The sequence below is a fragment of the Topomyia yanbarensis genome, chromosome 2 (assembly GCF_030247195.1).
Source record: "Topomyia yanbarensis strain Yona2022 chromosome 2, ASM3024719v1, whole genome shotgun sequence".
NCBI classification, from domain to species: Eukaryota; Metazoa; Arthropoda; class Insecta; order Diptera; family Culicidae; genus Topomyia; species Topomyia yanbarensis.
The window spans coordinates 426,844,693-426,872,680 of record NC_080671.1 but is presented as its reverse complement, the minus strand read 5'-3'; the positions used below and the strand labels follow the sequence as shown (position 1 = coordinate 426,872,680).

Genomic DNA, 27,988 nt, shown 5'->3' with positions numbered 1-27,988 from the left:
AGAAAAATCACAGCCGCAGAAAAGGTAGGCATTTTGCATCCTTGTTGGTGACCAACACGCGTTAGGCAAAAAAGACTTCTGCCATTGAAAAGCTGACCACACAGGCAGATGAATAACCAATACTTTATCCATCCAACCATGCTATCAAATAATTATTACTGGATAAAAGTCATATATAAACACTTGGACAATTTCACGATTAATGAAAAAGCAGCGGACACACCAACATTTGAACTCATGCTCATGCGCCTCGCCCCATTGAATATTAGCGCTGTTCTGTTCTTGCACATGAGAACAGAGCGGTAAAACTCATACAATCAGCACATCCGCCATTCGAATCTGTCTCGTGTGTAATAAATGAGCCACAATATTGCGTTTAATGGTGTTGGTGAGGAGTGAATAAAAGCCGACAGTAAATAAAAACTCGCCGTGCGTTGATATAAAACAAGCATAGGCTTGTGAATGTTGTGGCAATCCTTTGACAGTTGTGTTGAAGAAACGTATTTAGGAATAGCAAGAGATGAAGTGTTTTTATATGCTTGCAAAAATTGCAAGTTGCTGTAACTGCAAAATTTCAAGCGATGCTAACATTATTTGCAAGTGATTGTAGATTGCAATTATTGCAAGAGACTTTTATTTCGGGTGTAAAGATTAAACAATTTGCTTCAAAAGACTTCAGTTCACAGGAACACTTTTAGTCTGGCTTTCTCGCAACAGTTAATAGCGAAAAAATATTATGAAAAATACTTTTTTATGTTCATTTTGCAGTTTAAGATAATAATAATTTCAGATTTATCTTTCATTCTTTCAACCTAACAATGTCAGTCCTTTTGAAGCTTAGTGAGTGGAAAGTTTTTGCTATACTTACAGATTTGTTTGGAATAAAAAATAATTATGTCGTTTTTCGAAAAGCTCAGATACAGAACATGCTAAATTGTTTCAATGGATATTTTGGTTGACCAATATAGTTTTGTACGTTATTTGAATATAATAGTTTTGTTGATTAAACGTAATTTAATTTATTTCTGATATTCCAACATTTTCTACTATACAGGGTGTTTGGTTCACGATTAAGAATCTCTCGAGGGGTGATTGACTGTCATATTTGGAGAAAAAAATCGTTCTGCATATACCATCAAATCTCAACCGTTACAGAGTTATTGAACTTTTTGTGTAAAAAACTTATTTATCTTAAAATACCTCTAACTCATAAAATATACCTCGTATTTTAAATCTTTTAGTTCCATTGGAAAGGTGAGAAAATTTTCTATTGAATGGTGTTCTCATGTCTTTCAGTTAATTAGTTTTAATTACCTTTTAGTTGTAAAGTAGTTCAAAGTTGATGTTTTTGATGATGTTTTTGTTAATTTTCTCAAAATAATGCATTATGATTATGGCAATATCTATTATCCAAAAGATGGGTTTGAGGACGATTTATAATTTGTTCTTCAACATCACATTCCTATCTCTTCTCGTTTCCTTGTAATTTCTCTTCTAATTTTTCCCTGTAATCTACCTGCAAGCGCTTAAAAGACTTTAATCTAAAAATATGCTTTATATCGTTACTACCAGGGTTTCATTGGAAATTTCGATGTATGTACAGATATCTTTTAGTTAAGTGTACTAAATGACTTTTTACTTGTAAAATAACTCAAAATTAGCGTTTTTTGGAAAGTTTTGTAATTATTCTAATTATTAATCAACTAAATTTATTATCACTATTGTTCATTTGGTGCCCCTTAATATCCTCTACAACTTGTTATTTGACACTTTATTCCTAGCGTTTTTCATTTCGCTGCAATTTACTAGTTAACACAGTATGACCTCGTCACAAATGTAGTGGGTTCGAAATCGTTGTTTTTGCATATGAAACAAGGTGATAAAAGTGATTTTGCTTCGAAACTAAAAGAGATTATTGAATGGATCTAAAGAAAGAATTGTAGAATTTGCTGAGATGCATCAATTCCATGATATTAATGGTCCTGTTTCTTATTTACTATTTTAAGAAATTAACGAAAATGCTAATAATAACACTAGCTTTAAACTAATTAACTTCTAAAAGAATAGTAAATACACTTAACTGAAAGGTATTTATACCTTCTTCTATGCAAAATTTTCCTGGCTTTCGAATAAAAATAAGAAAAGGTACAATAAGTGCCATACTTTTTCAATAAGAGCTAGTATAAGTGAATGTGAGATAAAAATATCCAAGTCTAATAACCCAAACACATGAAAACACAAAAAGATAAGTGTATCATGTCAAGGAACAAATTATGAAACTCTTCAAGACTAAAAATTTGAATTATTAAAATGGTGATGTTAACTATTAAGATTTTTGCTAAATGAACAAAAAATCGATCAAAATTGTTAAATTTTAAATAAATTACTGTGAAAAGCTTACTTAACCTAAATAGCTGAAACATTTGAGGACATTTTTCAATGGAAAATTTTCTCACCTATCCAATGGATCCAAAAGATTTGAAATACAAAGTATATTTTTTGAGTTAGAGCTATTTTAAGACAACTAAGTTTTTAACACAAAAAAATCAATAGCTTGGTAACGGTTGAGATTTGAAGGTATGTGTAGAACGATTTTTTCTCCAAATTTGATGGTCAATCATCCCTCGAGAGGTTCTTAACCATGAACCAAACACCCTGTATAGTAACAAAATATATTTTGTTTCTATGTTTGTAAAGATTCAATCTGGTTTAATTGTGCACACCGCAAAATTCTTTTTGGGGAAGAGGAATTAAAACCTTCAATTCATCGAGATATTTTTTTAAAAATATTCACAATAATAGTTCATATTTCGGGAATTTTTTCAATATGCTTCTATCAACACATTTTTCAATGGGGATAATTAATATAAGAATATTGCAATTAATGTTTGTCTCACGTGATTCTTTTTAAATTTTCTACACTCTTCATCCAGTTTTATTTAGCGGAAAAATTGCGGGCCCCCAAGATAGACCCGGGCCCCAGGGTAGTTACCCTGCCTGACCCCCCCTCTCGTCGGGCTTGGCATATAATACCCCCAGTGACTGCTATTGAATTTCATTCAGTTTTGACTTTTGGTTCCGGAGTTACAGGTTGGTTATTGTGGTCACATTGAAATTTCTCATATAAACCGGTACAATCGTAAAACCTCAGATTTAAAACCTACTGAAATGAACATCAAATTACTTTGATTCGCTAGCCTAGACCATTGATGGCGAATCAAAAATTATTGGAATGTATTGTCCACTATCGATAATTCCGGAAGTCCCGGGGTTCCGGGCAAATTCCAGATCTAAAGCCTCTTCGGTGATGACTGAACCAAATTTAACTAACCTAGTCTCCAGTGGAAGGTACAATATGAAGTTCGATGTTGAACCCTCCGTCTACCCATCCACCTTCTACCTCTCAACCACCCTCCCATCTCTCACCCCACACCCTCTCAGACCAACCTCCCACATTCATTCCCTTCATCCACCCCGTATACTAAAATAAGTTAGATGATTTCCGACGCATCCTCCCCCTCCCACTAATTATATCCCTTCCCTTCTCTACCATGAAGTTAACATGAAGACAAAATTGAACTAACGCTGATTAAGCTATTTAAATATTATATTTTTGTTTATTTCAAGTGTGTCAGTGTCGACATGTTGCTTATCAGGTTCGCAACAGTTGTGCACTTATATATGCTCAATGCTCATCAAGTGTAATAAGAATGTAACAGACATTTCCACAATGATATATTGAACATAACCAGCCAATAAATCATAGTTTGGATAAATGAGAAAGGCACAATTGCACCACTAGGTGGATTAAAACAGGTTTTTGTTATAGATTTTGAATGTATTGAACATTTTTCATACATTATTTTGTGTTGCATTTGATGGGACCTACAGCTAAGTCACTTGAAAAGTACAAAATCACAGTAGCACCGTGTTATTGCTTTGAAAGTTGGATTTTTGATGCACTTCGCTATCACAATTTTTTCACGGTTGCCAAATGAAATGATATGAAATCAACAAAAAATTAACTTTTTCCATCAAATTTATTGTAAAAACCGGGATACTGGCAGCCATGCTAACCTTCCAGCTACTAAAAGTAAGAAGAAGTTTGTTTTTGACACTTTTCTATGTCAATAATTTGTCAGGTCGAAGGAGTTGCACTTTTGATCACACTTTTGATTCATCACACTTTCATACTGTGCAGTTCGATTTGGTGGGAACTGTGCAATATTGTGTTCCAGAAACATTTTCATACTTCAATTGCAGTACAGATTTTTCGTATTTTTACAAGAATTATCTGATGATGTTCCTTTCGATTTTCACGTTTCCTTCCTAGTGTCTCGTCCACTGAGATCAATTTTTAATGACCCACTTACTTGCAGCTATCGATCGCAGCACTAGCGCCTCATTTCACTGCCACCACGAATGCGCCTTTGACATTCAAATTGCAGATTCATATCGATCGATATAATGTGTTCTCTTTTTAGTTTGTCCAACATATTTATAAATCAAATGGATTGTTTGCGTACCACTTCGGACTGCGACTGATGTCGGCTTCTTCGTACAGCACATATAGGTAATGACGGGCACACATGGCGAGAATCCATCCATCATGGCACGTTTATAAACGGTTATGAGACGGGTGGACTGCTGCTGCTGCTGACGATGATAGTTTGAAACTCGCTATAGAGGACAGTTGTGACATATTTAGAGAAATTGGTACTTTGTACTTGAACGGGCGGCGTTGAATGGCTCGAGCGAGCTTAATTGTAATTCCATTCAGTTTGCTGTCACCATGAATTGGTTGCGCTTCAATCTTTTTGAAATACATAGGCGAGTCTTTATGATCGGTATAGATAACATTTCGAAACGTTTAATTTAATTTTGCCTGGTATATTAGTTGAAGAATTTTCAATTGAAAGGCTTGAAGCGTTTGAATCTCAACTCTATGCATATAATAAATCAATGCGTCTTATAATTTAATATGATTAGAATTTGTGGAAAATTTTGCTACTTATTTTCAATAGCACTTATCAGCAGAAGAATTATATAGAACCATATTACATTAGAATCTTGGAATAAAAAAATACACCGCATTTCGTTAATTATGTATAATAGAAGTCGAAACATTATGCAATGTGTGCCTCAGACTTCGACAAACAGTATTGATTTTAAGAATTGAACATCTCGTAAGAGCCAAAACATGTTGTGTTGGTCAAGAGTGGAATAGTCCCCTTCATTCAATATTCGGAAAAAAAATTTAAAAAAAAAGCCGAAAAATGAAAGCTCGGTACGTACTCAAGCAAACACAAGTATGTATGCATAAATACGTACATGAGCCTTTTAGTACAGATTGATTATATTTTTTGGGTTCTCGTAATTCCTGTAACACGGGAATCCAGAGAAACGAATGAATTCCGCGAGCTTCACTCTAGAAACCCTAATAAAAAAAATTATACACAAACTATAACTGTTATAAAAACTTTCCGTAGTTCGGTTTTCCGCAACTCGACTGCAAAAATCATAGATTACTTTATTCTTGAATCCATTATAATTGAATAATTGCTTACAACTTAGTTTCCTAACTTTTATATAAATCCAATGAGGTTACAATTTAGGTAGGTTAGGTGTCCCTACTCGGTAGATAGTAGATAACCGTTTAATTAGGTTAGTAATAAGTATATATAAGTAATTCATTAGGTTAGGTAGATGGGTAATGTAAATAAAGTAATCTTAGGTAATTTTAAGTAGATTAACAAACCTTAAATATAATAATTCCTTTCCGATGATATTATCGCCTATGAAATGTGGCTCTATTAGATCTAAGCTGATTTTATATGCACAGTCACTGAGGATGTCATTTATATGCCAGTATGAAGTTAGCTAACGCTCCGCGTCAATAGTCTTCTGTGCCGACTCAAGAAGAGCCGATTAAAAGGGCCTAACACCCGCATTTCGCAACAATAACCCATATAGTGCCACGATTTCAAATATTGTTTGGATGATACCCTTAACACGTCGTTAGGCTCTTAAATCATAGGATGTTTATTAGGGAAGCTCTAAGTTCATATTATTTAAATGAACAACAAGCTAGTAACGATGAACAATATGCGCAATAAGTTGCTTTAAGAAATATTTGTTTTCAACTATTTACTCGCTGTGCATGGGTTTGTGAACGCCATGTTCAATCGGTACACGAAGTAACCGTCGGGTTTCCCCGCATACATCTTTGACCTTCAAATCGCTGACAACCAGCCAGACAGCCAGACAGCCAACAGCAGACGGAAGATCAATGCCACTTGCTTGCTGGGAGCTTTCTCAGCTTAATCCAACGGAAACAATCCAAACAAACAACTATTTCCCTCACAAAATGCAAATTAATTATTTTATGAATATTGATAGCTTTCGACACACAGCAGACTGCATCGGTGGGTATCTAAGGCTGGAAAACACGATGCAGTAATCCGTTTTAATTTATTCATCAATGGATTAATTGATCGGTTATTGCTGGCGGATTGCTATCAACTATAGCTAGTGCATATGTAGGTACAGGAGAACATAAAAAAAATTAAATTTCGTGATGGTAATATTATGAGTCAACAAACAAGTCTCAACCCAGCTCTGGCATATCGCAGACGTAGTAGACAAATGCTTAAACTGAGTCTACCCTGTGAATACAACCTATCCCAAGGTTACTACACAAACATCGTGCGCTACGCAGTTTTAACTGCCAGAAAAGGTATCTACAACTACGACGGACTGCTATAAGTAATGGCTGCGTGATGCGATAATAACTATACCGGCGATTTCGAAACGCACGCTTCAAACGACTAAATGCTACCGCCATCGATCGCCAAGGTCATCCGCGTAGTAGCATCCAAACTGGTGGTTTATTGGAATCCTACTTAGCACGAATTTATAGCACACCAGCGAAGGAACTGATCAAATGATTACTAAATAGGTGCTTGTTCACAATAAACTTGATGATTTTGTTCTAATTGTGGGAAATTTATTTATTAACAGTGTGATCAAATGTTCGGGAATTGATGCGATTTTATATGCTGCACATAGTATTCTTATGAATCCACGGGCTCACACGGATAAAAGTTGACGCAGTCCCCTTTTCTCCGTTTCTATTAGACATATGGCACTGTTTCTCGGTGTGTACCTCAGGTAGTGCGAAATTCATTGTCCAATGTGTTTTTGTTGCATAACATTTTGTTTTGTAGAAATTGTGGGCGATATTGTGTTTTCGAGTATACTAAGAAAATTTTCTTAATTTTAAACTTTTCGAGTTGTTTAAGGTGATTTTAAATCTATCCCTCGAATGATTATATTTTTCGGTACTGCATGAAAAGAGCTTTCAGTGTACGTATAGATATTGAACCCATCCACAAACAAAAGTTGTTTTTTAAATATTTTTTTTATAAAAAATGTGGCTGGGATAAGCCGGCGGTGTCGCACGCGGGGCAAATTGGTACTATTTACAGTGAAAAAATGGTCATCATACGTTATTATTTCGGGAATTCACTCCAAAGCAAGAGAACCTTTTTCTGGTATATCTCGTAAATTCAGAGGACATTTACTTCGGACAATTGCCCCCCTTTAACAAATTCTTCAAAACAAAATTTTCTTCTGTAAAAACATGTTACGTAATGTTCTAGCTTACTCTCCCTCCCCTATATGTCACAACGTGTCACAATTTGTCCCCCCCCCCCCTAAAAGCGTTACGCAATTTATGAATGGTACCTAAAATGCCGGGGTACACTGAAACATAGTGCAAATGTTGGTTAAGATACAATTTTATTGAAAGACATTCAGCACGTTCCATAAAGTCCCTTGAAGTAATTGAAATTCAATTCGATTGCTTAAATCTGCCGATTGCTCATAGATGGCGTTACTGAGCATATTTAGCTACCGTAGAAACGTCATACTTTTTTGTGTGAATTTGACACCTGTTCACATTACTCATTGCACATCATCAGTGATTTCATATGACATTTTTCTTTGCTTAAACCGGTCTAAGTTTGGGTTACAAAAAGAGCATATGCGGGAAGCTCTAATTTTTTTGCTTTAATTTGAATAAATCTTCTACTTCCCTCTCGCAGCTTGATGGGATGGACGGTATTGTAAATATCATCAAGCCACAATAAATTCAATAGAGTTATCTAAATATAAGGACCTTCGCGCTTTTTAGTTTCTATTTGCACCTAGTTCTACTACTAGAGGTTAATTAGTTCTCATGTTAATAATCCACCAATCATTATGACTACTCAGGATTTGATTTATATAAGAAGCCCGCTTCAAGATGTTGATTACACCTCGATAGTGGTGTATCTAGGAGACCGGGAGGGCTGATATGAGCCTTTTTTCTGTTCTATACCTTTCCTCTATTTACTCGCTCATAACCAACAATCAAGCAGTAACAAATAGATAATTTAGAAAGGATGTGCTATGTGTGGTGGTTGGCTATTTAAGTATTGGTAGTGTTTGAAGTACTAATGTATGTCTTTCATGTGATGATCATAACTTCAGCTGTATCTTGTACCTGTCTAATCTATTACGTCTCTCATATATTGTCTTTTATTTCTTTCGAGTCCTATACTGCCATTCTACACCCGCCTTCAACTGGGTCAGCAAAGATAGTGATAGTGAACGTCTTAACACTCACACATTCTCAAACACGGTCTCAAGCGGGAACCTACAAAAATGCCCTCGCGCACGCGATTACGAATCGGTCACGTCCGGAGGTCTGTCCTTGATCCTAGAAGCCTGGGTCCATGCCTTCAGCTGGACCAATTAAGAAAATACGCTCATACCTATTAGACAACACGTCTCATGGCGACATGACCGGGAACCCTATCAATTATAAGGGATTCCAATCTCTGCCAGAGTTTTAACCGCACAAATTTGATATCAGGCACACGGTGCGCGCGATCATTCAGGAATACACGCAAATATGTTACAAAATCACGTCAGCATACAAACGTTAGAGCCCCTCGCGATTTTCCAAGCAACCTACGCCCACGAACTCGCAAACATGATTACACCCCGATGATAAGGTGAACGTCTCAGCACTCATAAACTTACCAACGCGATCTCAAGCGTCAACCTACAAACTCCTGCGCTCGCGCCATCATGAATCGGGATCGTCTGCAATTATTTCGCTGTTGTTATTGCACTTTGTGTTATTGCATACGTGAGTGTCCAGTGCGCACTAGTGTGATAAAGTTTTTATGTTAGCATTATTTTGAATGCCGAGGTTTTTGCAATGCTACCTTCCATCGCAGCTGCTACCGTGTCACCTTGATGTGCTTGAGGAGGTAGAAAAAAACAACCAATTGTTCTGGATGTGTGTGTGCCATGTAGCTGACTGATGAACGATATCCGTTTTCGAAATGCCGCACGTTTGAAGCTGGTCAGGATAAAGCGCAAAACAGCCTGAAAAATTTGAAGTCAGAAATTCTGACTGAATTGAAGGCTGAGATCAAAACGAATTTTGCTGCCTTAATTAACTCCAGTACGTTTACACCAAAAACGACCCAACGCGTTGCAGTGGAACCACAATTCATGAAAGGGCGCAGATTGTTCAGTGCGAGAGAAAACGCTGCCTCTCGACAGAACCCACCGCTACTTCAAGGAACCGGAAGCACTCTCTCACCATCTACAGATATAATAGTGGTACCAGCGGCCCAGCCAAAATTCTGGCTTTATCTGTCGCGTATTGCCAAAGACGTCACGGCAGAACAAGTTTGTGCACTAGCCAAAAAACTTCTAGGAACGGATGACGTACATGTGGTTCGACTAGTTGCTAAAGGAAGGGACATTAGCACATTGTCATTTGTTTCATTCAAAATCGGCGTTAGAGCCGAGTTGAAAGCTAAATCGCTATCCACTTCCACGTGGTCGAAAGGGATGGTATATCGAGAGTTCTCGGACAACAGATCGAGTGAAAATTTTGGCGTCCAACTGTTCCTCCGGCAAACAACAATCCGCAAATTTTTTCGTCAGGGTCAGAAATGGTAGCAATGGAATAAACAACTGCGATATCAACTTCTCAACTCGGACACCGGAACGCATATTTGCCGCAAGCTCTAAGGAAGCCTCCAATCCTCCAAGCACAGTCGAGCCCTTCCTGCCAGCGACCTGCAGCCGTCCCGGTCCTGTGCTTAGGTCTGTAAAGGAGGCCTTCCGAAATCGTTTCACAGGCAAGTACGATGTTAATTTCGACAATTCGTCCCCTGAAATTTCTGTTGTTTCCAGCCGACCCCCAACCTTCGGCCCCCGCCATCGCTTTTCGAACGCAGCTACCGGACAGCAAATCGCTCCGGGTTCCGGAGCAAAATGTCTACCTGATAGTCTGATGCTCTATTACCAGAACGTCGGCGGAATGAACTCTTCCCTTGATGACTACAAGCTAGCTGTTACAGATCGCTGCTACGATGTGGTCACGCTGGTCGAGACATGGCTTGACTGCCGCACATTATCCTCTCAGATATTTGGGTCGGAATATGAGGTTTTTCGCTGCAACCGCAACCCATGGAACAGTAAAAAACTCATACTATGTTGCGTTTCGGCTTCGCCTCATCAGAAACCGACACTAGCACATTGTCGGAATAGATTAGCGCCGGCTTGACGCAAATCCCTTAAAACTAAAACACACTATGTGTTTCAATCAAACGTGATGTCCCGTTCGAGCAGAAGTTCTGTTTATGCCGATGAGACACAAGTGAAGCCGAAACTTGTCTTGGCTTAGCAGGCCTATGCGAAAGCACTATGCTATATTTCACCCTAAGGAGGAAAATTTGGTAAAAACCAAAATTTCTCACTAGGGTGAAAATTTGTTGGTAAAAACCAGTCTTTGTACAGGAGGGCACAAATCCTTATTTCATACTATATACATACTTTATATATGCTATATAAAAATATAGCATAGTAAAAAACTATCCGGCGGAGGCGTCGCTGTCGACAAACAACTGAAAGCTAGAGTTGTCGAGGACGATGCATGAAATGTTGAACAAATCTGTGTTGTTATTGAGCTTGGTGATCGAACCGTTTTTCTGTGTGCAGTTTATTTCCCTCCGGATCACATTCGGGACAATACGTTGATCGATGCTCACATCCAGTCGATTTCGCATGAAATGTCTCGCTGAACCAAGAACGGCCTCGTGTCCCTGATCCGGTTTTCTACAACTATCGTAATGCAGAGCACCGCAGCATCGCTGTTTTTCTATCTGAGCTTGACTGGGATCACTTACTCGATAGCAATGATGTTGATGAAGTAGCACAGACCTTCACTCATATCATGGCGTATGCCATCGACAGATTCGTCCCGAAGAAAGTAAACCGGAATGAGAGAAAATTCCCATGGCAATCCGTCGAGTTACGGTAACTTAAAACAGCAAAGCGAGCCGCCTTGATAAAATTCACGAAATACCGAACTCTGTCACTCCGGAACCACTATGTGAGGCTCAACTTCGAGTACAAAAAGGTAAGCAAACATTGTCACTCACGTCATAAGCACAACATTCAACGCAAACTCAAATCGCACCTGAAATCCTTTTGGAGGTATATCAACGAGCAACGCAAAGAGTCTGGCCTTCCGTCGTCGATGACTAAATGGTGAAATGGCTACCGATAGCAATGAAAAATGTCGTCTCTTTTCCATTAAGTTTGCCAGTGTTTTTAAAGCAGAAGTATTAACTCCCGAGCTTGTTTTCGCCGCCGCCAGAAACGTCCCTTTGCAAACACAGACCTTTGGTCAAATGAACGTGGATGATGCGATGATTAAGAGAGCAGCCCGCCAACTGAAGTCAACTCGCAAACCAGGGCCAGATGGAATACCGTCCGTTCTTTTAAAGTATCATATCGACTACTTGCTGTCTCCACTCCATCACCTTTTCCAACTGTCCTTATCCAAGGGTGTTTTCCCTTCGTGCTGGAAATATGCGCACTGTATATAAAAAATGGAAAAGAAATGACATCGAAAACTACCGCGGCATCACATCACTATGCGCTGTTTCAAAACTGTTTGAACTTGTTGTCATGGAGCCTCTTTTCACTCACTGCAAGAAATTAGGTTTTACACCAACCGACATAACCCCACAAACTTATGCTGTTTTCGGTTTTAGAATCGAGTCGCCCTAGGTTCGCTCTAATGTTTACAGTTTCCATATAAAAGTGACAGCTCCGAGCGAACCTAGAGCAACTCTGATTCAAAAACGGATGAACTTCCTTTGGCAATTCTCGGTGGTTTGTTTACGTGGGAGTTATGTGAGTTCGAATGTAACAGATGAGCGCCCGTTGCGCTCGCACTCACGCAACTGACAAAGTAAACAAACCACCGAGAATTGTCAAACATGAACTTCATTCATCATGAGTTCATTCGTGTCGTCATCTTGTAGAACTCAATACCTCAGCGATGACCAACACGGTTTCATGCCCGGACGGTCGACCACTACGAATTTGCTATGTCTTACATCATACATCACTGCGAGCATGGCGGAACGGAATCAAACGGACGTTATTTACACTGATATATCGGCAGCGCATTCGATAAAATTAATCACAATATAACTGTTGCAAAACTGCAGAGACTAGAACTACACGGCTCACTCCTTAGGTGGTTCAACAGCTATCTTACCGATGAGTGTCACCATAGGCGACTTTCAATCAGATAGTTTCAATGCTACCTCCGGTATCCCACAGAGGAGTCACCTTGGTCCGATAATTTTTCTACTGTTTTCAACGATGTGAATTATGTTTTGAAAGGACCTCGTCTGTCATTTGCGGACGATCTGAAAATGTATATGCAGATTCGTTCGATTGCTGATGCCCATTTCCTGCAAAATCAACTCGACAGTTTCGCAGCTTGGTGCGATTTAAATCGAATGATCGTCAACCCGAGTAAATACTCGGTGATTTCCTTCACAAGGAAAAAGCAACCGATTTGTTTCAAATATACCTTGGGGAGCGTTGAAATCGATCGTGTCACTCACGTTAATGATCTGGAAAGAGTCGTACTGGATAACCAACTCACTTTCAAGCAACACGTCTCGTTCGTCGTCGGTAAAGCATAACAAACGCTGGGCCTCATCATGCGTATAGCTAGAGACTTCACCGACGTATATTGCCTAAAGTCGCTATACTGCGCACTTGTACGCGCAATCATCGAGTTCAGCTCTACTGTGTGGAGTCCTATCTACATGAACGGTGCGGAAAGAATCGAATCCATTCAACGGCGGTTTATTCGATTTGCATTGCGCACTTTACCGTGGCTTGATCCGTATCAGCTACCTGACTACGAAAGCCGATGTTTACTCATCGATCTGGAAACCCTGCAAACCCGACGAGATCTCCTGAAAGCGCTCTTCGTGGCAGACGTTCCACAGACTGCTCCGCCGTTTTGCAGGAAATCTCAATAAATGTGCTCCCCAGAGCACTGAGGAACAGGAGTTTGCCTCGGTTACAGTTTCGTCGGACAAACTAGGGGATGAACACAGGCATCAATGGTATCCAGAGGACATTCAATAGAGTTGCTTCAGTTTTTGACTATAATCTCCCACGCAAAACGCTCCGTCGTTTGTTTGCAAGTGTGTTGTCAGCATCGTGACTCTGAAGAGAAATGTAGTCTATACTGTCTATTAACTTGACCTTGTTATTTGTATGTATTTTAATGTTATTTTAATTACTTCGATATGTTAATGCTACGTTATTTATTCTAATCATCGAAACATCATTGGGGCTTCACAACAGCCGGTTGATGTAAACAAACAAACAAATAAACAATCAAATGAATCAAATAAATCAAATGAAGAAGAAAATTAGCAGAAAAAAAATGAAATGGTTAAGATGAAAAATTAAGCGATGTTCAAAAGTCATAAATTAGTAGAAAAAAAATTGTGGCAGTTAAATAATTTGAATGTAATGAATAAAACTGAAAAATAGTCAGATTATTAAAATGAAGAAACTGATTAACATGCATGAACTGGAAAAAAATGAAAAGAATGCATTAATAGATTTATATTTATATTTTGGGATAGATTTATATTTTATTTTCGTCAAGCATATGTACTACTACATAGAATGGTATTACAATATTTTCTTATATACTATACATTATTTCTACGGTTAAGTTCTAATTTAATTTATTTTCTGGACATAAAAAGATCGATTATTGCACAATTTTCTTTATTATGACGTATCATTCTATTGATGGGGCTATTTTTAGCATAGTTTATCCTAAAAGATTGTTCTTGGAATAAATTAAACTGACCAGAGAGAATCCAAAGAATGAAACGACCTTATTTTGGTCAACCATCCAAGTTGAATATGGCTATACATTCAATGCTAACATTTGTAGACCAAAACCAATCCAGGTCAACTTTTGCATTTCTAATTTAGCCTGTAACTAAGAACAGCTCGCCGTCCCAAACGAACATCAATAATAATAATATAGGTGTAGCAGCACAGGTGAAGGTCGTAGCCGGGCATGTCGTCGTAGCCTTGCAGAGCCGAGTATCGACCCGCCTTTCACTGCTCGGAAGTAGCTACCGAATATTGATCAAACACTACGCGAACGAATGTCATGTGGATTTCAGGATTCCTTATGAGAAGCAGCTGTGAAATTCATTCACTTCTGAAGACATTGTATCAGTCTATTTTTTGAATTACATTGCACATGATTGTGTTGCATATACATCATCAGGTGACAAATGGTGAAACCACAAATTTGAACACGCTTTTGAATTGGGATATTCAACCACCAGTAGCTTTTTCTTGGTAAAGATTTTAATCGGCGAACGTTGCATCTACTAGTTGCAGTTAACAACGACAATTCAATCAAATGACCATAAAACAATAAACAAAAGAGATACTTCGAAGAATTGCGCTTAACTTTTACGACACCTCACTCGCGACCCGCGAGCGAAACAGTTGAAGCGCCTCCAGCACAAAAAATACCCTCGTGTCACGTCGGCTCCCTATAGCAAAAAGACAATATTTGCCCTCAACGAGTTTTTTTTTCATCAAACAATCCCAAACTCAACCATTTGAAACTAGCGCGAATGGTTTTCATTCGTGACCGCAGTTTTTCCAAACATTTCTTGACGCTATCAGTCAGTGGTGGTAAGTTTATACCGCATGAAACTTCGTTCACGTGTTGTTTGTTTGTTTCATGAATCATTTCTATTTTGTTATTGTTATCTAGATGAAAGTAAAAGTTATGCAGGTACCTACCACCAAGCGAACGGGTTTCCGGGTCTTTCGCCCGAGCGCCAAGTGCCAAGCTATTTTCAAGGTGAATGTCGCGGATGGTCGTTAACTTTTTGGGATAGCCCAAGTATTGTTCTGGCTCCAGAATGATAACGACACTACGTGTTCAATGTTTACCCAACATTGCCCGCCTGTGGTGGTTCACATCTATATATGTTGTTGAGAAGCGGTTACGTTTGAGTAAGGTCAGTGTTTAGGTTGCTTGAACATAATTTGATTAGCACTGTTGGCTTCCTATGAGCGTATTAACGACAATTTTGAAGTATTTCGTATAACTCAACTCTTTCAGAAATGATTCTGGAACGTAGCACGAGGACGATATATGATAATATTGCTGGAATATATCAATATGTCAACGTCTTCAGCAAAAATTAAAAAAAATACTTTGCTGAAGATACTACATAGGTGAATTCTTCTGCTTATTGAAAATTTTACGTTTTCCATGGAATTTCATCATTATGTGGATTAAAGTTGATTCCTGAGTATCGTTCCATCTAACCAGGTCAACGTGAATCTCAGATATCCAATATTCGGGATTGCATTTGTAGCAAAACTATCGGTACAGACATGCGTTATGGCTCTGAGAATTGAGCTGTGTAAAGTTTCCTCATTGATTTGCTTTATGTCCAAATTTCGCAAACCTGCCGCTTTCAATCCTAGTGAGACCAACATTCCCTCGATTGTGGTTGACTGTGGGTAGTGTACAAAACAAATACACCACATTAGTCACTGTCTTATGATTGTTTACAATTTACTACGCACAGCATACCTATACCTATAGCCTTGCAGCATGCTATTACGATGGCTAAATGCTCACATTGTCATATGTTGAACCGGCATTTTTGCGTCTCACCGAGCTTACATAACAACTTCCAACCCATTATACGGCGATGACATGAGCAACAACAGACAGCAAAACGTCGGTGACGAAATAATTATTGTAAGGTTGCCGGTCGGTAATCACCGACGGAGACCCCAGAAAGAGTCATCGGCTGTATAGCGGGTTGTAGAGTCTCCAGCCGTTCGAGACGTCGTCGGACTCGATTAAACCAGGACGGATGATGTGACGTTAGCTGACGCACCGCCGGTTTCCGGCCGTTGTACCAAGACAAAACGGAATCATTTTTTTTACGCTCTGATCCGGTAGCGAAAATTGCTTCAACCATAATAGTCGTCAAATTACCTCGAAGAGCATACACGATGAGTGCTACCGAATTGGTTGAATAGGAAGGACTTTCACCGGAGGTATTCATGGGACACGTTTTTTCGCGTGTGCCCGCTGTAAATGCGCGACAGGGGACGGGGAAGTGAACCACAACCTCACGGTAAAAATGATGTTTATTATTGAGGAGTATGATGGCATTCGATCGGGGTTGTATCTACACAGATAGCTCAAACGGGGCAAATCGGATGCTGCTTGTTTCGAACTGTACGAGGTTGGCGTGTGTAACTCGAAGGCGCGGCTGACCAATTACGGTATGAGCGGGTTGGAGACGACTTTTCGTAGTAGGCCTGCTTATGATTTACAGACCTTCCTTTAATGCGTATGGTGTCGTTGTAGAGGGTTAGGGCAGTTCTCTCTAATGGTAATGGCTTTCCATGGTCAATGTAATGAGGAATGATTATGCAAAAAAAATCGCCCAGCAGTGACCGAATAAGGTAAAACAAGTCGGAATAAGGAGTTTATTGACATTACATGTGCTGCAATGTCACCGGGTATGCTGTAATGGGCGAAATGACTCAGCCATTACGTCTGAAACTTGAAGGAAGTCGAAATGGATTCTTGTGGGGACTACTTTCTAGACATATGGTACGAAAAGTTGCATCAATTACTTACATGAATTGCCAGTAATATTTTTCGATTTTTTTAGAATAATGCAATGTGATAGATATGTAATTAATTACGGATTTCTTTCGACTACCAATCGATTTAGACATTTACAAATAAAAAAATAGTTATGGAATATGCGTTTCGGCTTCGTCTCATCAGAATCCGACACTAACTTAGCGATAGGAGTATAGGACTAAGTTAACGCCAGATTGACCTTTACTCCGGAAACGAAAACATTATTTGTGTTTCTTTGAACTTTGTTTGGCTTAGCAAGCCAATGCAAGATGCATTATGCTGTATTTCTCCGACGTGGAGAAAAATTTTAGGCGAAAGCAGTTTTTTCCACTAAGGAGAACATTCTTTTAAACCACATTTGCGCGTTAGGGGTACAAAACCTATATCTATAACGCGCATATGTGGTTTAAAATGATTTTCTCCTTAGTGAAGGGAAAACAGTTTTTGCATCCTAAAATATTTCTCCATTGAGGGGAAATATAGTGCAGTAAATAAAAAAAAAACTAGAAAATTTATTTGTGTGTTTTAAGTAGTACACTATTGGAAAGTCTGTAAATCTGTGAATCTGTAAAAAAACATTTAAAATAGATACAATTTTTGTAAAAAAGCGCAAAAGTTTTCCTAACACAGAGCTCATTATCATACTCATTAGCGTCATAAAAATCTCATCAATTCTTATAAAAAGAATTTTCATCACTAGATCCCTTCATTTCCTTATCTAGTCTGTTGGAAGCATGAGTATCTGTTGCTTGGATTTCGCAGTTCCTACACTCTTAGAAAAAATGCAAATTACATTTGACGTAAACAACGTAGCGATGCATTTTTCTGTCTAATGATAGGATTTTACATGTTTTGATATGTAAAATTTAACATTGTGACTCTTTTGATGAAAACTACAGACTGAATGACCTAAGAAAAGCCGAACAATTCACATTATACCGTTCATACCGTACGTATGAGCCTTGACCACATAGTTTGGATCCATAGGATTCTTGAATTTTGAAAATAAAAATTGCTACCACCAAACCGTTATTGTTAGCGCGTGAAAGAAAATTAAATTAGAACAATATTTTTTGTAACTTGTTTTTACTTTGAGCTAGTCAAGTGGCTGGCGCCCAAAAGGGACTAACCCATATTTTGCATTGTTTACAGCAAAAACTTCCACATTTCCAAATTAACATTGTTTTAATTGGTCGGTGTTAAGTCAGACCGGACTAAGTCGCAAAATATCAAAAAATGAGATAATGATAGCTCTGCTTAAAGAATTTCGTCAGCTACATTCGACTTTTACCAGAATTGAAATAAGTAACAATAGACAAGAGTTATGGCAAAAATTATTTTCCAATCATAATGTGAAGGATGTAGCGATTCAAACTTTAAACTCGTTTTTCTCGAAACCAATATTTTGTCATTTAGTCCGGTCTGACTTAACTCCGACCAATTGTTACAATACGTTATTTCGTTAGTAGATCATTGGCCCATGTTGTCTAGTAAAAATAAGATGATTACATGGACTACCTTTCAATTCGCGAACATTTTCGTAGTGCAGGGGGTAACCTCGAGGGTACCTAGCGTCCAAAAAGAGGTAATCCACATTTCACACGTCCTTTCCTTATCTTTCGTTTTAGAGTTATGATGCCTTTGGCAAAGTATTTTAATGGCATCCAGCGCTTTTTTGAATCATTTCATATTAATTCGAAATTCAGTCGCTAGGGCGGCGTTGATATCTACTTTTTAATGGAACGAGACAGAAAGATGGTGTCTTCGACAAAGTTGTATGTCAGGTAATTATAAGTATATATTCTGAAGATACTAACTTTGTGGGTCCTACAAGTTTTGGAATATGGTGCATTTTTGGAAACATAATTTTAAGTAGAATTTTTAACCAAAACATGCTCTTTCTCGAAATATACAGGACCTACAAAAATTGCATCTTCAGAAGATATATTTAAAATGACTGTACTCACTTTTTGAAGACACCACATTTCTATATAGATTTATTAAAAAGTTGATAACAACGTTGTCCTAGCGACTGAATCCCGAACTGGTATGCTTTAATCAAATAAAGCGATAGGTGCCATACAACAACTTTTCCGAATGCACCATAACTCTATAACGATTCCACTTTTCTAATTTTCGACCACAATGTACAGTTTTTCGCTTGATCCTTTATTGCTTGGTCAACTTTCAATGTAGAGACATGACACTTTCTCGGGAATTTGCGAAAAATTGCGTTCAACAATATACATTCGTGCTAAAAATATACATTAGATATAAAATAGCCATACACACGGAAAAAAATCCGTTCATAAATTCATGAACAAAAGGTCGATTTTGTGAACTGAAAGATTTACGAAAACCGTGACCAAGTTCCTGAAATTATGAATAATAAACATCGTATTCATGGAACTATATGTGTTTTCAAAAAACTAGTTCGCTCCGAATATATACATGGCGTTACATTAGAATGTTTGGTTGGGTTACTGTTGTTGTTCCCTGGACATGTTTAGTTTTTGTTGAGTTTCTTGTTCATAACAGTAAAACGTTGTTCATGATTTCAAGCGCTTAGTCATGATTCTTGTGATTTCTCATCACGTTACCGTGCTATTTTATTCATGAATTTTCTATCGGAATTTTCTGTCAGATTACCAAGATTAAAGTTCATGAATTCTGGATCTTAGTCGCGATTTTCCTAATTTTTATTCACGTTATCGTGATATTTTAGTCATGAGTAGAGTGATTCATGTTCATGATTTCAGGCTTTTAGTCACGATTTTCGTAACTTCTGTTCATGTTATCGTGATATTTTATTTGTTTTGATATTTTAGGGTAATCTATTATTTTTTGGTTACTATCGGTTTTTTTTACTCGGAATAATGTGACAATATAAGCTGGATCATAAAAATGTGACTGATTCGCGATATCTTGTTTTGTGAAATATATCACGCGCACTATTTGGGGTTCTCAGCGCAGATTTCGTTTTCAGTCCAGACATTACAATGAACCTTATCAAATGATTAACGATGTTCGAAATCCTAATAGTTTTTTTTTATCCACTACTCGTACCTATTACTGGTCGCTAGCAACTGGACATTTCATGAAAAGGTGCATGGAACAGAAATGATTCCACGAATAATGCTCCAAATTTTGTGAGTTCACGTAAAAATTTCATTACCATGTTGCACGAAATCGTAAATGATTACGGATAGATTGTAAATCATGTACTAGGAATCATGAACCAATTCACGAACACATGAATAATATATTGATTTTGTGAACTTTTTCACGAAAACTGGATATCATGAACCAGTTTACGAATAACAGAATAATATGTCTTGATTTCGTGAACTATTTCACGCGCTCGGAAATATGATCGTAACAAATATATTAGGAATCATGAACCAGCTCACGATAGTATGAATAATTTTTGATGATTACGTGAACTACTTCACGAGCATGTTAGTTATCATGAGCATGTTAGTTGGATCGTGAATAATATGTTAGTTATCAAAACCAGCTCAAGAATACATGAATAATATTATAATAATATATTGGATCGTGGCTAAAATATTAGAGATCATGAATTAGTTCACGGAGATTGAATGGATTCATGAATAAAATTCCAAACTTCGTGAAAAAGTTCACGGGAACATAACCAGAATATTCTGATTTTGTGAACTAATGTTTTTATAGCTATGAAAAACATCATGAATCAACTTTTGGTTTTATGAATGATGTTCATAAAGTTGTGAACTAGTTCGCGTACTGAAAATCGAATTAGAAATATCTTGGCGAAACCGTGACTGAAGGTTACAAAACAAAAACAAATATTCCCACAAATAAATGCGTTATACGGGCGTTGCTGAAGGGAAATTGACACCAGCTAGTGCTGGGGTTATCTCTATGGTTAACTTTAAGTGCTAATAGCAAAAAATCTAAAAAATATCTTCAAATTTCTCAAATGATGGAATGGATTATTTAGAACTATTAAAAAAATGCAAAAATGTCAATTTCGGACAAAATGTGGATTAGCCCCTTTTGGACGCCAGCCATTGAATTATTGGTTCTGCGCTTTAAAATAAAGTGTTAACATTGTATGGTACTAATTTTGTGGCGAATATATAATGAATAAAAGTCGAAAGCTGTTAGATCGAACACTATTAAGCCGAATGGTCATTAGACCACGTGGGTCATTAGGCCGAAATCTATGGTATATTTTGCCTTCTTGGAAATATGAACTTTTCTTTTCTATTTTTACAAAACAGTGATTGCTCTATTGGCCTGTCTTATTCACAGCTGGATTCCAATGTTACTGTCGACAATTAACAGCTTTTTCACTTCTGGATAACACCAAGTATCGAACCATCGGTTCCTTGTGCATGCTGGGAAGCCAGTGTGATACGGCTTTGCTGTCAGTAGCGACGGCGGCCCCTCGCAAGCAAACCTGTTTGCCCAGATTATTGAAATATTGCGGCTATGAATTAGTTTAATTACGACGGCGCGGGAACAATGTCGGATAGCATCCGGTTTGAAGTGATGTGGCGCTACCACATTGAGCATCAATGTTATTCATTTATTCCATGAATATGCAGCGAGGACAATAACGTTACCCTAATAACAATTGAGGTTTCAGAATAGTTTTATATCCACTCATAAAACTTGAATTTTACTTGTAGCGTGCTTTAAAACTTCAATTGTTACTTGGGTAATATGCTAAGCGTTATTATTCTACGTTTCAAACAGATCTTCTTCCCTAGGCTAATTGGATTGACGGTATTGCAAAATTCTTATACATGTAACTGATACATGTAACAGTTTGAATAAACTTGGTGCACTAATTATCAACAATTGATACTAGAGTACAGTCGTGATTCGCTGGTTGGGCCACACCTCTGTCCAACTAACGAATTTGATTCGTTATAGTTGGACCGACTGGCAGATGTCAAAAAATTAACCAAAGGAGACGTTAGTAGTGTAATTGCAACTATTCACATCTCTAATATTTGTCAGATTAATTGTCAAAGTAAATTTGACATAAGATTTTGACATTCAGATGCTTTTTAGTTGGACAATGGTCCAACTAGCGGAGGTCCAACTAGAAAGCGGTCCAGTTAAAAAAATGTCCAGCCAGCGAATCTCGACTGTATTCTTAAATCTCCATTTAAAGTGTCCACTTGGAGAACAGCCATTCATATTCTATTGAACATAATTGTGGCTTTTCGTATTGATCTACGTAAAACGCCTCGATAGTGGTGCATCGAGGAGGCCGGGAGGGCTTATTGAGCCTTTTTTACGTTGCATGCTTTTTTCTACTCACAGCTGACCAATCAAAAATTTAGCTATTAGTGTACGTTTCCACTCTATATGAGGTGTTCGGAATGATAATGTTCTTTTTTCATATGCTGTATGTTTGGGCGTTTTTCACCTTTCATTTTATTAATTTTTTTGCCGTTCTGCGCATAATTGTCGCAATACCTAACCTCTTTCTCTAATATATTGTAGCATACGTATCGCAAACCCATCTAACCTGTACCAAATGAATGTCTAATTAATGTTATGTATCTTTTTGTTGTTGTTTCTTTCTCGGATGCACCCAAAAAAGCACGGGAAGATGCAAAGCAAATTCAATACAAATGCCCACGCGTTTGAAAGAACGCACACAGTAAAATACAAACGCTCGAGTCTTTCGTTATTATACAAACCCGATCGTAAAAGCGATTATTCACGCCTACCATCTCGCAACCATAAATTGTCCTGGCGATTGAGTGAACGTGGTAGCTCTTATGAATTTATAAACGCGGCATTTTGTGGAAACAAACAAACGCCTACCCTCGCACGATAATGAAACCTACATAGGAGTCTTAGGGCGCCATAGTATTAGACCCAGTTAGATGGAAAACCTCACGTTCTTCCTTTTTTATTTGACACGGCTCATAGCGGTAGCTTAACGGAGCCGTGGATCTTTCATGTGTTTCCAATATGTGAAAAATAAAAATAAAAGCAAATATTGATTACCCGTTGGATCTCGTGCGCGCAACTTTTTATTGCGAGCGGAGATCTTCTTTCGCGGCTCGCCTACTGCGTCATGGGGATCATTTAATTCTCTTCTATCGTTAAAGGGGTCTTGGTGCTTGCGATCAGATGTTCTTTCCTGCTTATTACCCTTACGGGTGACCAGTGTAAATCCGCCGTCATTGTTTTTATCTTCTTCGCCGATAGTAGTTTTTGTAGTGTTGGATGCTGCTTTTGCAGTTGTCAATATGAACTGAACAGCTGCCACAAATTTTGAAACCGTTTGTATTTAAGATATTGGTCAACGTTACTCATGACAGCAAGAATAAATCAAATATTTCCTTTGTTCTCGAGACAATGCACACTAGATCGAGCGGTTGCTAGTTGTTGTTCACTTGGTTCGATTGTACGTCTGACTTGGGCAGAATTAGAAAGTAGACTGACGCGTTCTTCCTTCATTTGGACCGCAGAATCAAAATTAAACATCAAAACGATGGCTTGCGCAAACATTCAAAAGCCAACACGACGGTTATATAATCGAATTCAAACCCGCAAAGTTATAAACATGCTAGCATACGCTACATGGAAGCGCCCACGCGATCAAGCACATTAACATAGAAACGCTCGCGTTATTCGCGCTAACACAAATCTGGTCATGCATGTGATCATCTGCGCACATTTACACATACGATCTCACGTACCTACATAGAAACACCTCAATGATCAAATCAATATGTTAGCACGGTTATAAAATCTAATTTATACTCGCGAAGTTACAAACATGCTAGCACACACGACATACAAACGTCCACGCGATCGAACAGGTTAACATACAAACGCTCGAATCCTTCACGATGATACACAAAGGCGAACATGCAATCGCGATCATCCACGAACGCTATAGCTCTTATAATTTGATCAACGAGGTCTCAAGCGCGAACAAACAAACACTCGTTCCCACGCGATCGTGAAGTACCTACGTCCGCATATCTGAACTGTACATTCAATAAAACAATCAGAAGCACGACCCGCTGCCTTAAGTAGTGTTTTAGTGGGTAATATTTCCCTTCTGGTCTGCAATTGTGCTGAGTGATTCTAACAGGGATCCCAACCATGCTCTACAGCTCTAGTTGGACGACACAAAAAAATAAATAAAAGAATTTTAACCGTTGTGTGTCCGACGCGGTACCCGGGTACCTTTTTCTGTTTCAATTGATTAAATTCCTGTTTTATCCATAGCTAGAAATTGAAATTTTGTGACATCTTAGAACTTCACTACGTCAAGCTTTTGGGTTAATAATATTGTTGATATAGTAAGGGTGGGAGTGAGGAGGAGCTCCTGAATTTTTTTACTACGTAACAGGCCGACGTGGGTACCCACAAAACTAAAAAGCCCATAACTAAGGTAATATCCAACCGATTTCGATACTTTTGGCCGTTTTAGATTCAGGAACTCATCCACTTTTGGACTTGGTAAAAATAAACCGGGTTACTTCTTTCGGTTCCCGGGAATCCGGGATTCCGGAAGCAGGTTCCAGTTCAGGGGTATTATTTGCGAACTTCAATGGAATACTAGCAATATGGGTATCAAAATTCTTGGAATTGCATCAGGAGGCTGTATCTCGTGGTTTTGGAACCATTTGGTGATTTGACTCCGGAACGGACATTCCGGAGCAGGTTCCCGTGGGGCCGTGAGTGGCCATTCAATTCCAATTCCATTTATCAAATTGCCATAGGGTCCCGTAACAATAAAAAACAGACTTCAGAGACAAGTTGAAGAGTTTTGATAGTCATATTGTTAGGACATTTATAAAATTTACAAATCATATCCTTGTACTGGAACATTACTCCGGAAAATCCGGATTACCAAAAATCAGATCCATTATTCCGATTCTATTGTACAGAATCAAAAAAGGACGAGTTCCTGGATCCAAAACATCTAGAACTGCCCAAATCGGTTAAAGGAAGCCATAGTTATAAGCATTTCAATTTGTGGGTACCCGATCAGTTTCCGAGCAAATTTTTCGGCAAAAAAAACTTGAATTTGAAGGCCAGATAAAACTATTGTCCGGGAACCTACCTGAAAGGCGTCATGGTATACTTTCGTATTTCGATAGCACCCGACCATACAACTTCCGGACGCGTATTTTGGTTACTAACGGGTGTTCAATAAAAAATAAGAATTCGTCAGCCATCGGCGCTGCGATTTCATGATCGCTATCTGCTCATCCGTGTACTCGGGGGACCGAGTCTTCTTCCGACAAATGATGTCCTCCATCTTGAGGGTTCGGCGAATCAAGGTATGGAAGCAATGATATTTTCGGTCGACGTCACGTAAACTCGTCCCGTCCTTGTCGTCGAACGCTTCCTTCTTCTTCTTCTTCGTCATTATCTTCGCCGGACTGCCACTACCGGCCTTCCGCTCCACGCTCTGGAATTCCAAGATCCAGTAAACTGTAATCACGGGCACGTTTTCATTTTGAAAGTGGTCTACCGTAAACTTTTTTCCACGATGACCAGGCGTTTCGTAAAACCGTACAACACGCTCGCGGAGTGCTTGCTGTTTCCACGCCATCTTCGATTGAACTGACAGCACCCGAGCGAAAAGAAACATGCCACCCATTTCTAGGGAGTCTAGAGAGCAATTCTCTTGAAGAGAAAAAAAATTACGCTCTTTACTTGAATTACAGAAAGGTATTGAAATCATTTTCATTTTTTATTGAACACCCGTTACATTCTGCTTGACGGTCCTGATCGGTTGATTAGAGTCATATTGAAAACCCAATCCTATAAAATGTTTGTCTAGTATGTGGTTTCCAACTTTGCCGTAAACTGTAACTTGCCGCGATTTATTATAAAAATGCTAAAATTTATTGTTTCTGTGAACACTGCAATTATACAAATTGCAAATCGTCGCGGTAGCAGCGAGAAAAGTTCTTAAAACATTCTCAATTGATTTTGTTTTTCGAATATTTGTTAAGTCTACTAATGAAAGGAAAATAACAAAATGATCTCGGCAAAAATAATCGAGGATAGTTAACAAACAAGCTGCAACAAAAAACGATCGATGTTATTCACAAAGAGAATATGAAATAATTTTGAACGGCCTAAAATAATACCGAAAGATTTTTTTGTATGACGGATACACTAACAACTTCCCACGCACGTCGTTTGTTCTTCTTCCCACTAATATACGACCACGAATCACACGCGATCTTTACAAAAGTCACTTAGTGAGGCACCAACTCCAGCCGCCGTCGCAATGGGGCGGTTGGGGCCAGAACCCAACCCAGCCTCGGGTTCAAGTGAAAACGACACACGGTGGCGCGTAACCTCAGTTGATACCGCGAGGTGGTAAGGGATAGGTAATCTGTTTCCGGGGTTAAAAGCGACATCATGTGGCCTTATTTTGTCCAATAATAGAGCCAACCTAAAACAAATAGTGAAAAAAACTGTTCAAAATTAGATTCTTTGAGATTTAACTGCTGATTTTCAGAGACAAGTGTGGCATATACAGTAGCAACATGAGAGTCCAGATTCGACCACGTGATTTTATCGTGCCTTTCCGTCAGGTGACGTTTGCTGAATATCACATATTGGCCAATCTGTCATGTCGCCAATTTTTGAAGCCATTTTCAACGTTTAGGCTATGTTCTCAAGAGCAACTTAAAGTTGCAACCAGTAGTAACATTTTAGTCGTACACAAAAAAGAGTGTAACCGTGGTGCTTTCTTATAAAAGGTCGTGATTGTTAACGTTGTTTTTTTTTATTACCAGTCTGAACACTTTTCTACAAAACTTTGTTTGGCGTGATTTCGTTAGCTTGAACTGTTTTCAAGATATGAGAAGTTTTCTATAAGTTCATATTAAAAAATCAGATTCGGCTTGGATCATGTTGAATCGTTTATCAAATCTGTGTGTAAATTTGCAGTTGGAAAGTACGAGTTTCACCTGTGCTTCAAAACCGCCGATTACTAATAAGAAAGAAATTTGATAAAAAGTCGTTTCACTTGCTAGCTAGTTAGTCGAACGAGCGAAAAACAATCCTCATGACTCTGATCAACATTTCTTATACCCATTTGCTCGTTTCAAATTTCGCTAACAATGGTTTGAAACCACACTTCAATTATTGATGCAAATTACTAAACCCCAACCCACCGATTAATCTATGAATAAACAGAAATAACTGTAAACGTCTAACGCAAAATTTCTCTTCCCTATTCACAGCACAACCACACGCCACAGTAATGACGTTTGCCGGCACCACAATTGACCGGTGAAAATACACCGTAAAACTGATCAGCTAAACAAAGCCGTGATGAGGCAGAGTTCAAAGCGATGACCGAAAGTACCGGTTAACATAACCAATCACCATATCTCTTCATGAAATAACCATCGGCGTCCAGGCCACAGTAGTATATAGCATCTTCCACTTTCTAAGACAAACTGTCAAAACCATAATCATCATCACCTCCAACCTCATGTTCATGCTCGGATCGACGTGTTGATAAGCACTCAACCATGAAACGGCGGCAACATCAGCGATGCTATGCGCAAAAATCTTTGGCCCCCTTTCGGTCGCAACTCGGCGGTGGTTGGGTCGGGCTCATTATGACCACCCTGACAGCACTGGTGGCGCTTAATCTGCTTCTCGCCGTCGAAGGAGGTCTAATTGCCAAAAGACAGACGACGGTGGAAACAACCACCACTGCGCCCAAGGTGGAGGATTTTTTCACGGTGGTGCCCACCAGTCACTCGGAGTTGGGAATCGAAAATAAGTCACTACCGCTGGAAGTAGACTTCGGTGATGGCAAAGAAGGTGAGTTTCTCTTTTGTGTTTTAGAAAGAAATTAGAAAAATT

The 27,988-nt window shown here is 38.5% G+C and overlaps 1 protein-coding gene across 2 annotated transcripts in view; it reads left to right on the top strand.

Annotated features, from left to right (window-relative positions):
* LOC131685324 (mucin-5AC) overlaps positions 1-27,988 on the top strand; it is a 167,186-nt gene that overhangs the window by 93,840 nt on the left and 45,358 nt on the right. For both annotated transcript variants that reach the window (XM_058968974.1, XM_058968975.1), the window contains exon 2: positions 27,355-27,946. In XM_058968974.1, the coding sequence (XP_058824957.1) occupies positions 27,649-27,946 (298 nt within the window). In that variant the 5' untranslated portion in view covers positions 27,355-27,648. The remainder of the gene's footprint in view (positions 1-27,354; positions 27,947-27,988) is intronic.